The sequence below is a fragment of the Salmo salar genome, chromosome ssa11 (genome assembly GCF_905237065.1).
Source record: "Salmo salar chromosome ssa11, Ssal_v3.1, whole genome shotgun sequence".
Lineage (NCBI taxonomy): Eukaryota > Metazoa > Chordata > Actinopteri > Salmoniformes > Salmonidae > Salmo > Salmo salar.
Genome location: NC_059452.1, coordinates 61,555,863 through 61,571,616, shown reverse-complemented (window position 1 = coordinate 61,571,616; position 15,754 = coordinate 61,555,863). Strand labels below are relative to the sequence as shown.

The window sequence follows — 15,754 nt, the reverse complement described above, 5'->3', positions numbered from 1 at the left end:
AACGTTTATCGTGAGTAATTTAGTAAATTCACCGGAAGTTTCGGTGGGTATGCTAGTTCTGAACGTCACATGCTAATGTAAAAAGCTGGTTTTTGATATAAATATGAACTTGATTGAACAAAACATGCATGTATTGTATAACATAATGTCCTAGGAGTGTCATCTGATGAAGATCATCAAAGGTTAGTGCTGCATTTAGCTGTGGTTTTGGTTTTTGTGACATTATATGCTAGCTTGAAAAATGGGTGTGTGATTATTTCTGTCTGGGTTACTCTCCTGACATAATCTAATGTTTTGCTTTCGTTGTAAAGCCTTTTTGAAATCATACAATGTGGTTAGATAAAGGAGCGTCTTGTCTTTAAAATGGTGTAAAATAGTCATATGTTTGAAAAATTGAAGTTTTTTGATTTCTGACGTGTTTGTAATTCGCGCTACGCCGTATCATTGGATATTGGAGCGGTGTTCCGCTAGTGGAACGTCTAGATGTAAGAGGTTTTAAAGGTCTTACTCACATCGGCTGCGGAGAGAGTGATCACACAGTCGTCCGGAACAGCTGGTGCTCTCATGCATGTTTCAGTGTTATTTTCCTTGAAGTGAGCATATAAGTAGTTTAGCTCTTCTGGTAAGCTCGTGACACTGGGCAGCTCTCGGCTGTGCTTCCCTTTGTAGTCTGTAATGGTTTGCAAGTCCTGCCACATCTGATGAGCGTTGGGGCCGGTGTAGTACGATTCGATCTCAGTCCTGTATTGATGCTTTGCCTGTTTGATGGTTCGTCTGAGGGCATAGCAGGATTTCTTATAAGCTTCGGGTTAGAGTCCCGCTCCTTGAAAGCAGGAGCTCTAGCCTTTAGCTCAGTGTGGATGTTGCCTGTAATCCATGGGTTCTGGTTGGGGTATGTACTTACAGTCACTGTGGGGACAATGTCATCGATGCACTTATTGATGAAGCAAATGACTGATGTGGTGTACTCCTCAATGCCATCTAAAGTTTCCCGGAACATATTCCAGTCTGTGCTAGCAAAACAGTTCTGGAGCTTAGCATCTGCTTCACCTGACCACTTTTTGTTGAGCGAGTCACTAGTGCCTCCTGCTTTCATTTTTGTTTGTAAGCAGGAATCAGGAGGATAGAATTATGGTTGCACATTTAACATGCTGATAGAAATTTGGTAAAACGGATTTAAGTTTCCCTGCATAAATGTCCCTGTCCACTAGGAGTGCCGCCTCTGGATGAGCGTTTTCTTGTTTGCTTATGGCGGAATACAGCTCATTGAATGCAGTCTTAGTGCCAGCATCGGTCTGTGGTGGTATGTAGACAGCCCCCCTTTGTCTTACCAGACGCCGCTGTTCTATCCTGCCGTTACAGCGTATAACCAGCTAGCTGTATGTTGATAATGTTGTCGTTCAGCCACGACTTCGTGAAGCATAAGATATTACAGTTTTTAATGTCCCGCGGTAGTTTAATCTTCCTCGTAGGTCGTCGATTTTATTTTCCAATGATTGCACGTTAGCTAGTAGAACGGAAGACAGTGGGGGTTTGATTGCAGATGATTTTGAGCATTAGCGTTACACATGAAAATAATTCATTATTAATAGTTGCCTTGTTTTTTGAGATATCAATACCAAATTCAGTGTGGTTCATCTTAAGGACATCCATGTAGGTGGTGGGCCGTAGCAAGCTATCTGCTTTAGTTTTCGAGATGATTGATATCTGTCGAGGGAGGGGCTGGTTTTTACATATTGTGGATATCTATTTCTTCTGAACACATTTCCGTTTTTTGGCAATGTCAATTTTTACACATGTAAATACTTTTATGTTCGCAAGCTGGACAGGCAAAAGCCGCCAAGTACTAAACTGTAAACCAATCAAAACTTGTGTACTATCCATGGTACTATCTCTACTGATCACATCTGCCAATCACGTTATCCATTTCTAAGGTATTAGACAGCTGGTGACATCTCGACAGAGACCTCCGTCTGACAGACTGCTATCAAGTCAAGTATTTTTACTTGTAATCTAACTTTTTAGTTATAGAAACATGATACCATCAATGCACGCTGTAAAATGACTCCCAACTTAGAACACAGCAACCTTAGTAATGTAGCTAGCTAGTTACGACAGGTAGATCTGTTGTTAATCATCAGGAGCAGATAGCTTTATCACTAGCTAGCATGTCATTCGGGGACAAGGATCATTTTAGCAAGCAGTTTATTCAGAGTAATAACTTAAGACTACAAAAATCAATAGGACAAGTAGTGTAAATAAAACTAATACAATCATCAAGACAGGACCCACTAATTTCATTCATACGGACAAATAAGAAAAGCAACATTATCCCTGTCAATAGTTGGAGTAGGATGGTTGCAGAGCACCCTGTCTCGGACTGTCAGGACGTTCATTTTCTAGTTTACAAACTACATTCCTTTGCTGTGATTATTTATTTTATTCATTCTTGTCTCTCATGATCTATTCAGCTCACCTGTGTCCTGTTCCCAGAGATCAACCAAGTGCTACTCACCAAGCATGGACTGATTCACTCACCTGTAAGAACCATCCTACTGCAGTTTGAACTAGCCCTCCCATCACTATTTAGACATTGGGACAGCATATGCATTTGCCGGTTATCTTTTCTTTGTGGTTTTGTCTTACACGGTCTACTGTAATTTAGATTTGAAGAACACCAAATACAGATACACGTGCTTGTTTGAGCATCTCAAAGACTAAATTCAATGTAGAATCACTTTAACAGGTGACAGAGTATTTTACTATTGTAACATGCAGTGGGGAGCCCACGCTTTTGTCATAGATGGTAGAGTTCTCATCTCTGGACCACGCAAGCTTTAGATTGCATTCTGTTAAGGCACTTGTCTCTCTCTACATCGGTCAGATACATTGGTGAACGTGGTGGGATCCTTTCCATATGTCAATGAGGCCTGGGAACACAAATGCTCCTTGTGCGGAGGGGGAATAATTAAGCATGCGTTGATGACAGCTATACAGGATCCATCAGAGGCCCAGGCTTTGGGCATTGATGGTATAGCTTTAATTTCTGGACTGAAACATAAGATTGTGCCCTCGACAGCACTTGATATGCACTGATTGGTAGGTTACACTATATCAAATTAAATTGTGTTGGTCGCATACACATATTTAGCAGGTGTTATTGCGGGTGTAGCCAAATGCTTGTGTTCCTAGCTCCAACAGTGCAGTAATAACAATTCACAGCAATACACACAAATCTAAAAGTAAAAGAATGGAATATATAAATATTAGGACGAGCAATAGCTTTGCACACTCTTGGCATTCTCTCAACCAGCTTCACCTGGAATGCTTTTCCAACAGTCTTGAAGGAGTTCCGACATATGCTGAGCACTTGTTGGCTGCTTTTTCTTCTCTCTGCGGTCCAACTCATCCCAAACCATCTCAATTGGGTTGAGGCCAGGTGATTGTGGAGGCCAGGTCATCTATTACAGCACTCCATCACTCTCCTTCTTGGTCAAATAGCCCTTACACAGCCTGGAGGTGTGTTGGGTCATTGTCCTGTTGAAAAACAAATGATATTCCCACTAAGCGCAAACCAGATGGGATGGCATATCGCTGCAGAATGCTATGGTAGCCATGCTGGTTAAGTGTGCCTTGAATTGTAAATAAATCACTGACAGTGTCACCAGCAAAGCACCTCAACACCATCACACCTCCTCCTCCATGCTTCACTGTGGGAGGTCATCAGTTCACCTACTCTGCATCTCACAAAGACACGGCGGTTGGAACCAAAAATCTCTAATTTGGCCCAAAGGACAGATTTCCACCGGCCTAATGTCAATTGCTCGTGTTTCTTGGCCCAAGTAAGTGTCTTTTTCTTATGTGTACTTTTTCTTTTGGTGTACTTTAGTAGTGGTTTCTTTGCAGCAACTCGATCATGAAGGCCTGATTTACGCAGTCTCCTCTGAACAGTTGATGTTGAGATGTGTCTGTTACTTGAACTCTGTGAAGCATTTATTTGGACTGCATTTTCTGAGGCTGGTACATATCCTCTGCAGCAGAGGTAACTCTGGGTCTTCCTTTCCTGCATGAGAGGCAGTTTCATCATAGCGCTTGATGGTTTTTGTGCAAATTCAACTGCACATTTTCCGCATTGACTGATCATGTCTTAAAGTAATGATGGACTGTTGTTTCTCTTTGCTTATTTGAGCTGTTCTTGCCATAATATGGACTTGGTCTTTTACCAAATAGGGCTATCTTCTGTATACCACCTCTACCTTGTCACAACACAACTGATTGGCTCAAACACATTAAGAAGGAAAGAAATTCCACAAATTAACTTTTAACAAGGCACACCTGTTAATTGAAATGCATTCCAGGTGACTACCTCATGAAGCTGGCTGAGAGAATGCCAAGAGTGTGCAAAGCTGTTATCAACTCAAAGGGTGGCTACTTTGAAGAATCTCCTAAAATATATTTGGATTTGTTTAAAACTTTTTTGGTTACTACATGATTCCATATGTGTTATTTCATAGTTTTGATGTCTTCACTATTATTCTTAAATTTAGAAAATAGTAACAATAAAGAAAAACCCTTGAATGAGTAGGTGTCTTTTGACTGGTACTGTATACAAAAGTATGTGAGCACCCGTTCAAATTAGTGGATTTGGCTATTTCAGCCACACCCGTTGCCAAAAGGTGTATAAAATCGAGCACACAGCCATGCAATCTCCATCGACAAACATTGGCAGTAGAATGGCCTTACTGAAGAGCTCAATGAGTTTCAACGTGGCACCATCATAGGATGCCACGTTTCCAACAAGAGTGGTGTAAAGCTCGCCGCCATTTGACTCTGGAGCAGTGGAAACATTCTCTGGAGAGATTAATCATGTTTCACCATCTGGCAGTCCGACGGACGAATCTGGATTTGGCGGATATCAGGAGAACGCTACTTGCCCGAATGCATAGTGTCAACTATAAAGTTTGGTGAAAGAGGATTAATGGTCTGTGGCTATTTTTCATGGTTTGGGCTAGGCCCCTTAATTCCAGTGAAGGGTAATCTTGACTCTACAGCATACAATACGATTCGGTGCTTCATACTTTGTGGCAACAGTTTGGGGAAGGCCCTTTCCTGGAATGCCAACTGCCAGGCCTAATCAGTGCCCGACCTCACTAATGCTCGTGGCTGAATGGAAGCAAGTCCCTGCAGCAATGTTCCAACATCTAGTGGAAATCCTTCCAGAAGAGTGGAGGTTGTTATAGCAGCAAAGGGGGGGACCAACTCTGTATTAATGCCCATGATTTTGGAATGAGATGTTCGACAAGCAGGTGTCCACTTACTTTTGGTCATGTGTGTTAATCTTCGAACGCATCAATGTTATTTTCTCAAACTCTTTAGGGACTATTGTGATGAATCCAAAGACCACATTTGGAATTAATGACTTTTAGTCCTAATTATTTTAAGCATTAGCATTACATAGTCAAACAAGTGAATTGTTAATAGTTTACATTACATTTACATTTAAGTCATTTAGCAGACGCTCTTATCCAGAGCGACTTACAAATTGGTGCATTCACCTTATAATATCCAGTGGAACAACCAAGATATCAATGCCAAACAATCTGGTTCATCATGGTAATGTCTTTGATGATCCTAAGTTTCAAGTTGGTAGGCCATTGTGGAGGCGATTTACAAAGGATTTAAATAGACACGTAAAATCTGATTTATCAATAACTGGGCCAGCTCTTAACCGATCCCTTAGATTTTCACAAACTAAGTTAAGAGATGTACCATGGGCTTACATACTGAATGGTGTCATTTGGATTTATGGTTCATGAGAAGTTTTTCCAAAATGTCCAAGATGGAGGAAAATCTATCCTGACAAACCTTGTTCACCATAAGCAAAGAAATCTCTATACAAAGTGTCAAGTCTCTAGGTCAAACCGGGGCGACGGATATGAGGGTTTTTAAGTGAGACCGTTTATAACAGCGCCACTTATAGGCCAATCTGCCATTCCTTTTTGACAAAGCTCTAGTTTCAGTGTGTCAAATTAGAAAGTTGCCAATCTAATGCTTGAGTTATTTAACCATGTGAAGGAAAAAAATAACAATTGAGAGAATAACAATGTTTCAGCTTTGCTGTGAACCCCTAAATTATGCAACCAAAATGGAAATCAGTGCAACCACTGCAGGGCTCAAACCCTGACTTCAAGCCAAGGCAAGTTTAGTTTACTCCCTTGAATGGAGTTAGGCCAAAGCATCAACCACCATTAGAAGAGATTAAGTTAGTAAAGGCCTTTTATTTTCAATTGGTATATGGGTTGCAGTCTACAATAATAAAATACAACAAATCAGAGCAGAGAAAAATAGGAACAATAATCAATACAATTATTTGAATGTACAAAAGCATCATAACCCACTCAGTCCCCATCCCCATCGACTGTGATCTGGTTTAAAAATCAACAGCAGGATACTTCAATTGCTGTCTTTGGTGGAAATTATAAGTTTTCTTCTATAGATTACATCTGAAAAAGACCATATTATCAGGTGACATGCTTTTAGCATAATTGCAATATTGACCCAGTTGGAACGATAACACTCAAATGCACCACTGAACTCCATTCAATAGTTAACATGGAATTCTGTGACACAGTGCAATCAAAGGAATTCAATCCGAGACATCATGATAACCCTATAAAGTAGCAGAGCAGATGAATGACTTGAATGTGCACAAAGCTGCAGAACATGGAGTATTCATACAAATACATTGTTGGCTACAATTCAATTTTATTGGAAAAGCATGTCCCATTTACTACCATCGAATGGAATTTGAGGGAGTAGAAATTAAAGCAGGTGCATTGGCACGTAGTAATGTATGAAGATGGGGCTTCAATTGAAATGAGGGGCCAACAGGACTTTTGACTCAATTCATACAATGCAGCAATGTTATCTGTAAAAAATAAATGCTAATAAAAACACATTAGGCAACATCAAATACTTTCAAGGGAAGGGGGAGTTCTGAGATTGTATATTTCAAGAAAAAAAAAATGGAGCTGGGGGTGGGTAGTTGACAGTGGGGACAATAGCCCAGTCTCAAACCCGTTAACCTACACCTCTTTTCAGATAACAAGGAACCAGATAGGTGTACGAAATATATAGATAGCTGCCCTAAACCCATTAGAAGATTCAGCCCAGAAGCATCTGCTGTTCCACCAACTGACATGTACTCTTGAGGTGCTGACCTGTTGCACCTTCTATAACCACTGACAATTTTTTGACCCTGCGCTGGTCATCTATGACCGTTTAAACATCTTGAAGAACAATCTGGCCTAAATGGACATGTACTCTTATAATATCCACCCGGGTACAGCCAGAGGATTGGCCACCCCTCAGAGCCTGGTTCCTCTAGATTTCTTCCTAGGTTCCTGCCTTTCTGGTGTTTTTCCTAGCCACTGTGCATCACGATCTGCATCGCTTGCCGTTTGGGGTTTTAGGCTGGGTTTCTGTAAAAGCACTTTGCGACAACTGCTGATGTGAATCAATTGACTGATTGAAGCATCTATCACTTTGGTGTTTGTAGATCTGAAAGGATCAGACAGGCGTAAAGTAAACAAACTAGTGACAGCTCCACCTAGCTTTCCAATGAGGTATAGGGGCGCTTCTATCATATTGAAAACACCCATCTCATTCCTTCAGATCTGTAAACATTGAAGGGACAAGAGCTATGGTCGTTTCTGGACCAGACCATGGTGAAGCCATTGTAATATTTCTTAGTTACACCAATCCCCTCCCTTGACTGCAAACACCAAAAGGGATAGGGGCTAGGGGAAGAGGCTGGGGGTTATTTTGGAACTGAACAAAATGGCTCTTGTATTTAGAGGAAGTAAGGTGTTGTTGTTCGGGGAGGGATGACCCGCTCAGAGTCGGGCACGGCGCGGAACAGCTTGGGCTCCCGTGTGTTCACGTCCTTGAAGACCATGATGGAGGCAATGTTTCCACAGCGGTAACAATAGTTGGGTGCAGACCACACCGTCACCAGCTTCTCATCGAACATGAACTTGTAGCCCTCATGGACCAGCTGGTGTGCACGGCAGATCAGCTTCAGATTGTTGATGTGAACAAACTGAAATTGGGAAAGAAGGATCATGGATGGAACTCAGTATTCAACATAGGTGAGGTGCGCCGCAAAGAGTCCTTTCCACTTGGACCTCCGTCAAGGCTACATATGAACTTTTCCCACATGTGCTATCAAAAGTTGCCCCCTGGACCCCCCTAGATCAGGGTTTCCCAAACACGGTCTTGGTGCCCACCCTGGGTGCACGTTGTTTTTGCCCTAGCACTAGAGCGGATTCAAATAACCAACTCATCTTTAAGCTTAGATTATTTGAATCAGCGGTGTTGTGCTAGGGCATAAACCCCAGGACAGTCACCCCCCTCAGTTTACAATTCAAGCAGTGAAGGTGTCGATAGTTAGAATGACCATGTCACTTACTCTCTGCATAGGCAATGACGCCTTGTGATTGACAGGAGGCGAGACAACACATGCAACCAAAACAGTCAGTCTGGAATCCTGTCTAGGCCTGCATTTATCATAATCCCCTTTGGTAGTTACCCCCCCACACAGGAGAACATTTTTATGCATTTACCTCATTAGTGACCTTGGCGCCAAAGAGCCAGCCTGCACCTCGCGGACTGATGGCCCAGGTGTCCACATCCTCTGGGTCCGACCACACCAGGTCACAGAAGGCCCCCTTGTGGGGAATCTCTTGGTTGCGCTCGATTGTGCGGATCTGGTCCAGGGTCTTGATGTCAGGTGAAAGGCCACCATGCACACAAAGGATCTGCTCGTCTATCAACTATGGTCAGAAACTCCTATTAGTTATAGACTCATAAGTGTGGGAAAATGTAACATAACAAAAGCACATGCACTTAGAAGAAGAGAGAAAAGTCAAGGTGATTTCAAATATAAAAAAAGATGGCAATCAATGGCTGGACTTACAGCGGCTACTGTTAGCATGTCAAACACTTTAGTGCAGTATCGCCAGGCGTTTGCATTCCCGTATTTCGTTTGGCACTCATCTGCAAAAAAAACATTTATATTACACTTCACACATAATTATGGCAGTGCTTCCTTTTATGGTACAACATTCACAGATAATGGAAAACATGATAATTACACTGTAATAATCTATACATTTGTTCTCCAGGTTGGGGGTTGCGCGCAGGGCTAACAACCCTGTTACGTAAAACAAAATGCTGTTACAGAAATCAAACAAAGCAAATGCGAACTCTAAAAACAAAATGGACCCCACTCCTTCCCGGGGGGACTAATGAAGTAGACTGATGAAAGCCTCCGGGAAACCAGCCTGCGGAAAAATCTTCTTACAACCAAGACCTCAATACAACTTGGGATCTGGAATGTCTGTACAACATACTAAGCAGGAAAAGCAGCACAAGAAGCCCAAGTTATAAAGGAATACAACAACTAGCTGAAGCTTGCTGGAATGGTGCAGGTTTGACCACACTATCAAAGCGGGAAGTGATTGCCTATTCAGGACACGAGAATGAAGACAACACATAATGGGAGGCAGTTTCACCAAGGACCATCACAGCAAGGTTTAACTACAAAGCCAGGAAAGTCACCATTGGCCAATGCTACACACCTATAAACAATGCAGTGGAGGAAGCAAAACAACTCTATTACGAGAATCTACATGCTGTCTATGATGCAACACCCAGAAGAGACATCAAGATCCTAACGGGAGACCTAAACGCCAAGATAGGCATCAGTAAGTGTCCCACACGAGTGATGAATGCTCACCTACAACGCTTGGAAGAGCAGTTTAGGTTGGACCTACTTCCCAATCCATTTGACTGTGATCCGGGCTCAGTTGACATGCCGGTAAGTGAAATCGAACAGCTGATCGAGCTGTCGTGACCAAATGCTGCAGACAACGCATTCATTGGTCACTATGGAGGAGTTTTGGTTCCTGACTCAGAGAATAGCCTCCCGTCTCCCTATGAGCATTAATGCTGCGTTCAAAAGAACTGGGAACTCGGTAATCTCCCTACTTCAGTGTGTTTGAGACAACTGGGAACTCGGAAAGAAACAAGCTCCGACTGGGAAAAATAGTTTATGGTCATCCAACTCGGGAACTCTGGCCTCTTTCTAGAGCTCTCACTTTCCAACCTAACGATCACTGACGTCATGATTTGACCTTGTATTTTTTTCTGAGATCCCAGTTGTATTCAAAGCACCATAAAACTCACGGTAGGCTACCCTTCGCCAGCTCATATCTGTAAAAAGCTGGAGTTTGTGCTCTCGTCTGCATTAAAACCAAATATCGATCCAGGTTGGATGTGACGGCAGAGATGAGGTGCGCACTGTCGACCATGCCCACTGACGCGACATGCATCAAAGCACACCCATCTCATTAGTGGTGGTGATATAAGAGACTTTATTTCAGACTAATTTGCAATTGACTGCCAAACATTAAAAAGTATGTGATGGTGAAGACAATCAGAAATACTGTTAGAAGGCATTTCAATTGACTGCCATTGCCCCAAATAAAAAAGTTAACATTGGCTGTTAATTACATAATTGTTTTCACATAGGTGGGGCCGCAAGGATTTTCAGATATGAAAATGGGGTCGTGGGCCAAAAACATTTAGGAACCCCTGGGCTAAGCAGAGCCGGAACCCAAATACCCTCCGCGTGGCTAGAAACGCGTGATACGTGAGTGAGTCTTGCTCGAGACCAAAAAAGGAATGCACTGAGATGGAGTCAGACAGCTTTGTCTGGTTTCTTATGAAGCCTAGAGACTGAATACGGAACAGTAGCATGGATGTGTGTTGCCCCCTCGACTCCGCTGCCACCAGCCAATCAGCTGTAATAGCCAGCGGCTCGTGAGCATTCTTATTTTGTAGACTGAGGTGCTTGTTGAGGGCACGTTGGTCTATAATAGGGTGCAAAGTCCAGTCCGTTTTCGGAACCAGGAAATACCGGTGGTACCAGCCACCCTGGATCTTTGACATAGGAACCACTCGGATTGCCTGCTTCTGGAGACCGGAGGATATTTCCTCCCTCAAAAAGGGCGCTGAGGCCTCAGGAACAGTCGATTGATGTAATGATACTGCAGAAGTGTGGGGGATGCACAACAAAATTTTTGCCAGTACCCTGACATCACTGTTCACATAATCTGGTCAAGAAAACCGCTCCGAACAGAGTCTGCTGGAGATGCACTAGAGGCCCTTCGTGCCACTAGGGGCTTAAAGGAATAAGCCAAGAAAGTCAACTTATAAATTACTTATTTGTTTGTTCATTTAGTTAGAACCAGTAAGTTAGCGGTCACAATAAATAGGGCCCTAGACCCTACAAGGATCCATGTTGTTAGAGTTGATGTGCCCCCAGCAATTAGGCATGTTGCTCACCGTAAAAGCCGTACACCTGTGTGATCTGCCTGCTTTCGTGATTTCCTCGTAGAAGCGTGATGCGGTCCGGCCACTTGGCTTTTAAGGCTAGCAGGTATGTGAACGTCTCCAAGCTGTAGTATCCCCTGTCCACAAAGTCTCCCTGAGGAAACAGAGAGTCACTGACCAGGGTTCAGATCAATCCCAAGTCATCCAGTTTCTAAACAGCAATCACTAACTCAGAGAGGCTGCTGCCTACATTGAGACCCAATCACTGGCCACTTTAATAAATAGATCACTAGTCACTTTAAACAATGCCACTCTAAATAATGCCACTTTAATAATGTTTACATATCTTACATTATTCATATCACATGTATATACTGTATTTTATTTATAATGTTTACATATCTTACATTTCTCATATCACATGTATATACTGTATTTTATACCATCTATTGCACCTTGGCTTTGCCGCTCGGCCATGTGTGTATTACCGTAATTTCCGGACTATAAGCCGCAACTTTTTTCCCACGCTTTGAACCTCGCGGCTTAAACAATGACGCGGCTATGAATACAACAAGCTATGAATACAACAAGTGTAGACTTTACCATGAAATGCTTACTGCCAAGCCCTTAACCAACAGTGCAGTTCAAGAAGAAGAAAATATTTACCAATTAGGCTAAAATAAAAAGTAATAATAAAAAGTAACAATAACGAGGCTATATACTGGGGTACCGGGTCAGTGTGCAGGGGTACAGGCTAGTTGATGTAATCTGTACATGTAGCTGGGGGCGAAGTGACTATGCATAGGTATGCATCACATGTATACACTGTACTGTATTTTATTTATAATGTTTACATATCTTACATTACTCATATCACATGTATATACTGTATTTTATACCATCTATTGCACCTTGGCTATGCCGCTCGGCCATGTGTGTACTACCGTAATTTCCGGACTATAAGCCGCAGCTTTTTTCCCACGCTTTGAACCACGCGGCTTAAACAATGACGGGGCTAATATATGGATTTTTCCCGCTTTTAAATTTTTTTCTCAAAAAAACATTCTGTGACGTGCTCAGTTTTTTGGCGGCATGAAGCTTTCATTAGACCAATGAAATTGCCGAACGGGTTAAGGTCAAACAACTTTTTTGTTTACTGTTTAGATTAAATCGAGCGCGCTCAAACTTCCCATCATTCTGATTACGGTAGTCATTTTGTCACCCTCATCATGGCAAAGACACGGAGAAATGCATATGATGCAGCTTTCAAGTTGAAGGCGATTGATCTGGCTGTTGGAAAAGGAAATAGAGCTGCTGCATGGGAGCTTGGTCTTAATGAGTCGATGATAAGACGTTGGAAACAGCACCTGCGGCTTATAGACATGTGCGGCTTGGCTTATTTATGTTCAAAATAATATATATATTTTTTTTTTCAGTGGGTGCGGCTTATATTCAGGTGCGCTCAATAGTCCGGTAATTACGGTAGGTAGTTGTTGGGGATTGCTAGATTACCCACAAGCATTTCGCTACACTCGCATTAACATCTGCTAACCATGTGTACGTGACAAATAACATTTGATTTCTTACCATCCTCAATATTATCCCTGCTGCAGAACAGCTTAAAAAATGGAACTTCTTACCATAAAAATGTAGTTTGTGTCTGGAACTTGTCCGCCAGTTCTGAAGAGTTCACATAGGTCATAAAACTGGAGACAGGGATCAGAAAGACAATTTCACATTCATGGCAAGTGGATCATACTACTATAAAAATTTAGATATTTAGAATGTGCATAGTAAGAGAACAAAGGAATTTGGGAAAGGTATCAAAAAGAAAATTCGATAATACCTGGCCATGAATGTCTCCACAAACAGTGACTGGAGTGGATACTGGTTGAACATTTGATTCCTCGAGCAGCAAATCACATACGTAGTCACATAATCTCTGTAAGGGGTGAGACACATGACAAAATTATCAGGCTGCCAAATAACACTTGCAAGTTGGGCCTACTGATATTTTGACACAACCATATTTGAAGTTGTTAACGTTAGAGGTATCAAAATTGAAATAATGTTGCAGGGCAACGGTATTTAACTCTTACGCTACGAGGCCCGGAGCCTGCTGGTTTTCTGTTCTACCTGGTCTAAAAATCAGTCCCTGAATAGAGGGGAACAATAAAAAAATGCAGTGAAACTGGCTTCAGAGCCGAGTTTGAGGGTTGTAGAGTGTGTCCCACTCTGGCCAGAGTGGGTGAAAATAAATATGATTGTTCATGTTCTGAATCATTCAGTGGGGTCTTTAACATATCATTATAGCCCAAAAGTCAGATTTCGCACCCTAAAAACATCAGATAATAAACAGAGCTCTGTTGACAGAGAGGTGCAGCTTTTTTCGCGAAACTTTTGAGGATTTCGCATTTTGTGGTTGTCTTGCCTTCGAAGTTGTTTCCGCGGGTCGCAAATAGCTACATTAGCATGACATGAGCAGAATTAAACGTAAAAGGCTTTGAAAAATAAAAAGCTTGCAGTATGCTCACACGGAACCCAAACTGGCTGCGCGCGTGCGCCATCATGCATAAATGTATTTTGTCCCCCCACACCAAACACGGTCACGACACGCAGGTTAAAATATCAAAACAAACTCTGAACCAATTATATTAATTTGGGGACAGGTCGAAAAGCATTAAACATTTATGGCAATTTAGCTAGCTTGCACTTGCTAGCTAATTTGTGCTATTTAGCTAGCTTGCTGTTGCTAGCCAATTTGTCCTGGGATATAAACATTGGTTGATATTTTACCTGAAATGCACAAGGTCCTCTACTCTACCAATTAATCCACACATAAAACGGTCATCCGAATCGTTTCTAGTCATCTCTCCTCCTTCCAGGCTTTTTCTTCTCTTGACTTTATATTGCGATTGGCAACTTTCATAAATTAGGTGCATTACCGCCACGGACCTCGTTCATCTTTCAGTCACCCACGTGGGTATTACCAATGAGGAGATGGCACGTGGGTACCTGCATCTATAAACCAATGAGGAGATGGGAGAGGCAGGACTTGCAGCGCGATCTGCATCAGAAATGGAACTGACTTCTATTTTAGCCCTTGGTAACGCAGACGCTCGTTGGCACGCGCGAGCAGCATGGGTGCAATAATTGAATAATATAGATTTCTGAATTTATTTTGCAACGCTCACGCACGCAACACGAGCGGTGTAATCAGCCTGTCAGGGCGCCGTTGACATTTCACAGCGTTACGCTTCTTTTTGTGAGAAGTCTGAAAAAGAACAGGAACTTCAAATTAAAGTTGCACTATGCAGAAATCGCTCTGCCATTTCCTGGTTACTAAAACTAATAGTTAGCCTAATTTTAGTGTGTGTGACAAAATAAGCTAGTATAGTGTGTAGAGAATCATTGTACCAGCTAAACCGCTGTGAAATATTTTCAATCAGGGGCACGACTTTCACTGGGGACGGGGGGTCATACACCCCCCACAATCTGAAATTGCATTTTTGTCCACCCGCAGGTTTATCATTGCAATGTGATACAAATAGCAGCAATGGTGTGCTTTAGGACCATGCAGGCGCATCCGAGTGGTCAGGTAGGCTGTTTGGAGTGTTCAGACGGCTGGATTTAGGACAGCAAGGACACCACAGAGAGGGCTGACAGGCTGTGTGAATGCTGACTGAACCAGTATGGGAGAGTTGAGCATAGCTCAGTGTGTATGTATGTATGTATGTATGTATGTATGTATGTATGCATGTATGTATGCATGTATGCATGTATGTAGCGCTCTTTCGCTGAGTTGTAAAAGCAAGCAGAGCAGAAACTGGCTACTCTTTAGTTGACTGATGTAGCTGGCAAGGTAAACTGCTGTTTAACTTCACAGGAAAAAAACGAAACTAGTGTGTATTGGCTATTATTGATACTACTACTAACAGCTGTTTGTATGGAAATGTTTTGTAGCCTTTGTTTTGTTCCGTTTCAGAAGTAAATTAACTTGGCTAGCTTTAGCAAGTTGATGTACAGTATCATGACTGCCCTGTAAGGATCCAAATAGGTCAGATCAGCTTTACAATAAATGGATTAAACAAAGACCCTCTCACCCACAGAGGGGGGGAGGAGGGAACTGGTTGTTTGTGGGGGGGGGGGGCAGCTTACTCCCTGTTGTAAATCAAGGACAGAACATTCAGCTGTCACAGGAATGTGCCTTTGTCTACACAGACATTTTTCTGCCGAAACTAACACGTTCTAAAGCAAATACTGGAACGGAACTTAACATAGAAAGTGGGGAATGGTCAGAGGCGATCTAAAGAATGTCCTTTCGGATGTTATTTTGTTTTGTCATTAAAAATGTTAT

At 42.3% G+C, this 15,754-nt stretch overlaps 1 protein-coding gene across 1 annotated transcript in view; it reads right to left on the bottom strand.

Annotated features, from left to right (window-relative positions):
- Nucleotides 1-6,258: 6,258 nt before the first annotated feature.
- Nucleotides 6,259-15,754, bottom strand: part of LOC100380848 (serine/threonine-protein phosphatase 6 catalytic subunit) — a 36,426-nt gene continuing 26,930 nt past the window's right edge. The window contains exons 2-7 of the mRNA XM_014127844.2: nucleotides 13,244-13,339; nucleotides 13,038-13,103; nucleotides 11,410-11,551; nucleotides 8,978-9,057; nucleotides 8,625-8,834; nucleotides 6,259-8,101 (exon numbers count right to left, since the gene is read on the bottom strand). Coding sequence (XP_013983319.1) covers nucleotides 7,853-8,101; nucleotides 8,625-8,834; nucleotides 8,978-9,057; nucleotides 11,410-11,551; nucleotides 13,038-13,103; nucleotides 13,244-13,339 — 843 coding nt within the window. The 3' untranslated portion in view covers nucleotides 6,259-7,852. The remainder of the gene's footprint in view (nucleotides 8,102-8,624; nucleotides 8,835-8,977; nucleotides 9,058-11,409; nucleotides 11,552-13,037; nucleotides 13,104-13,243; nucleotides 13,340-15,754) is intronic.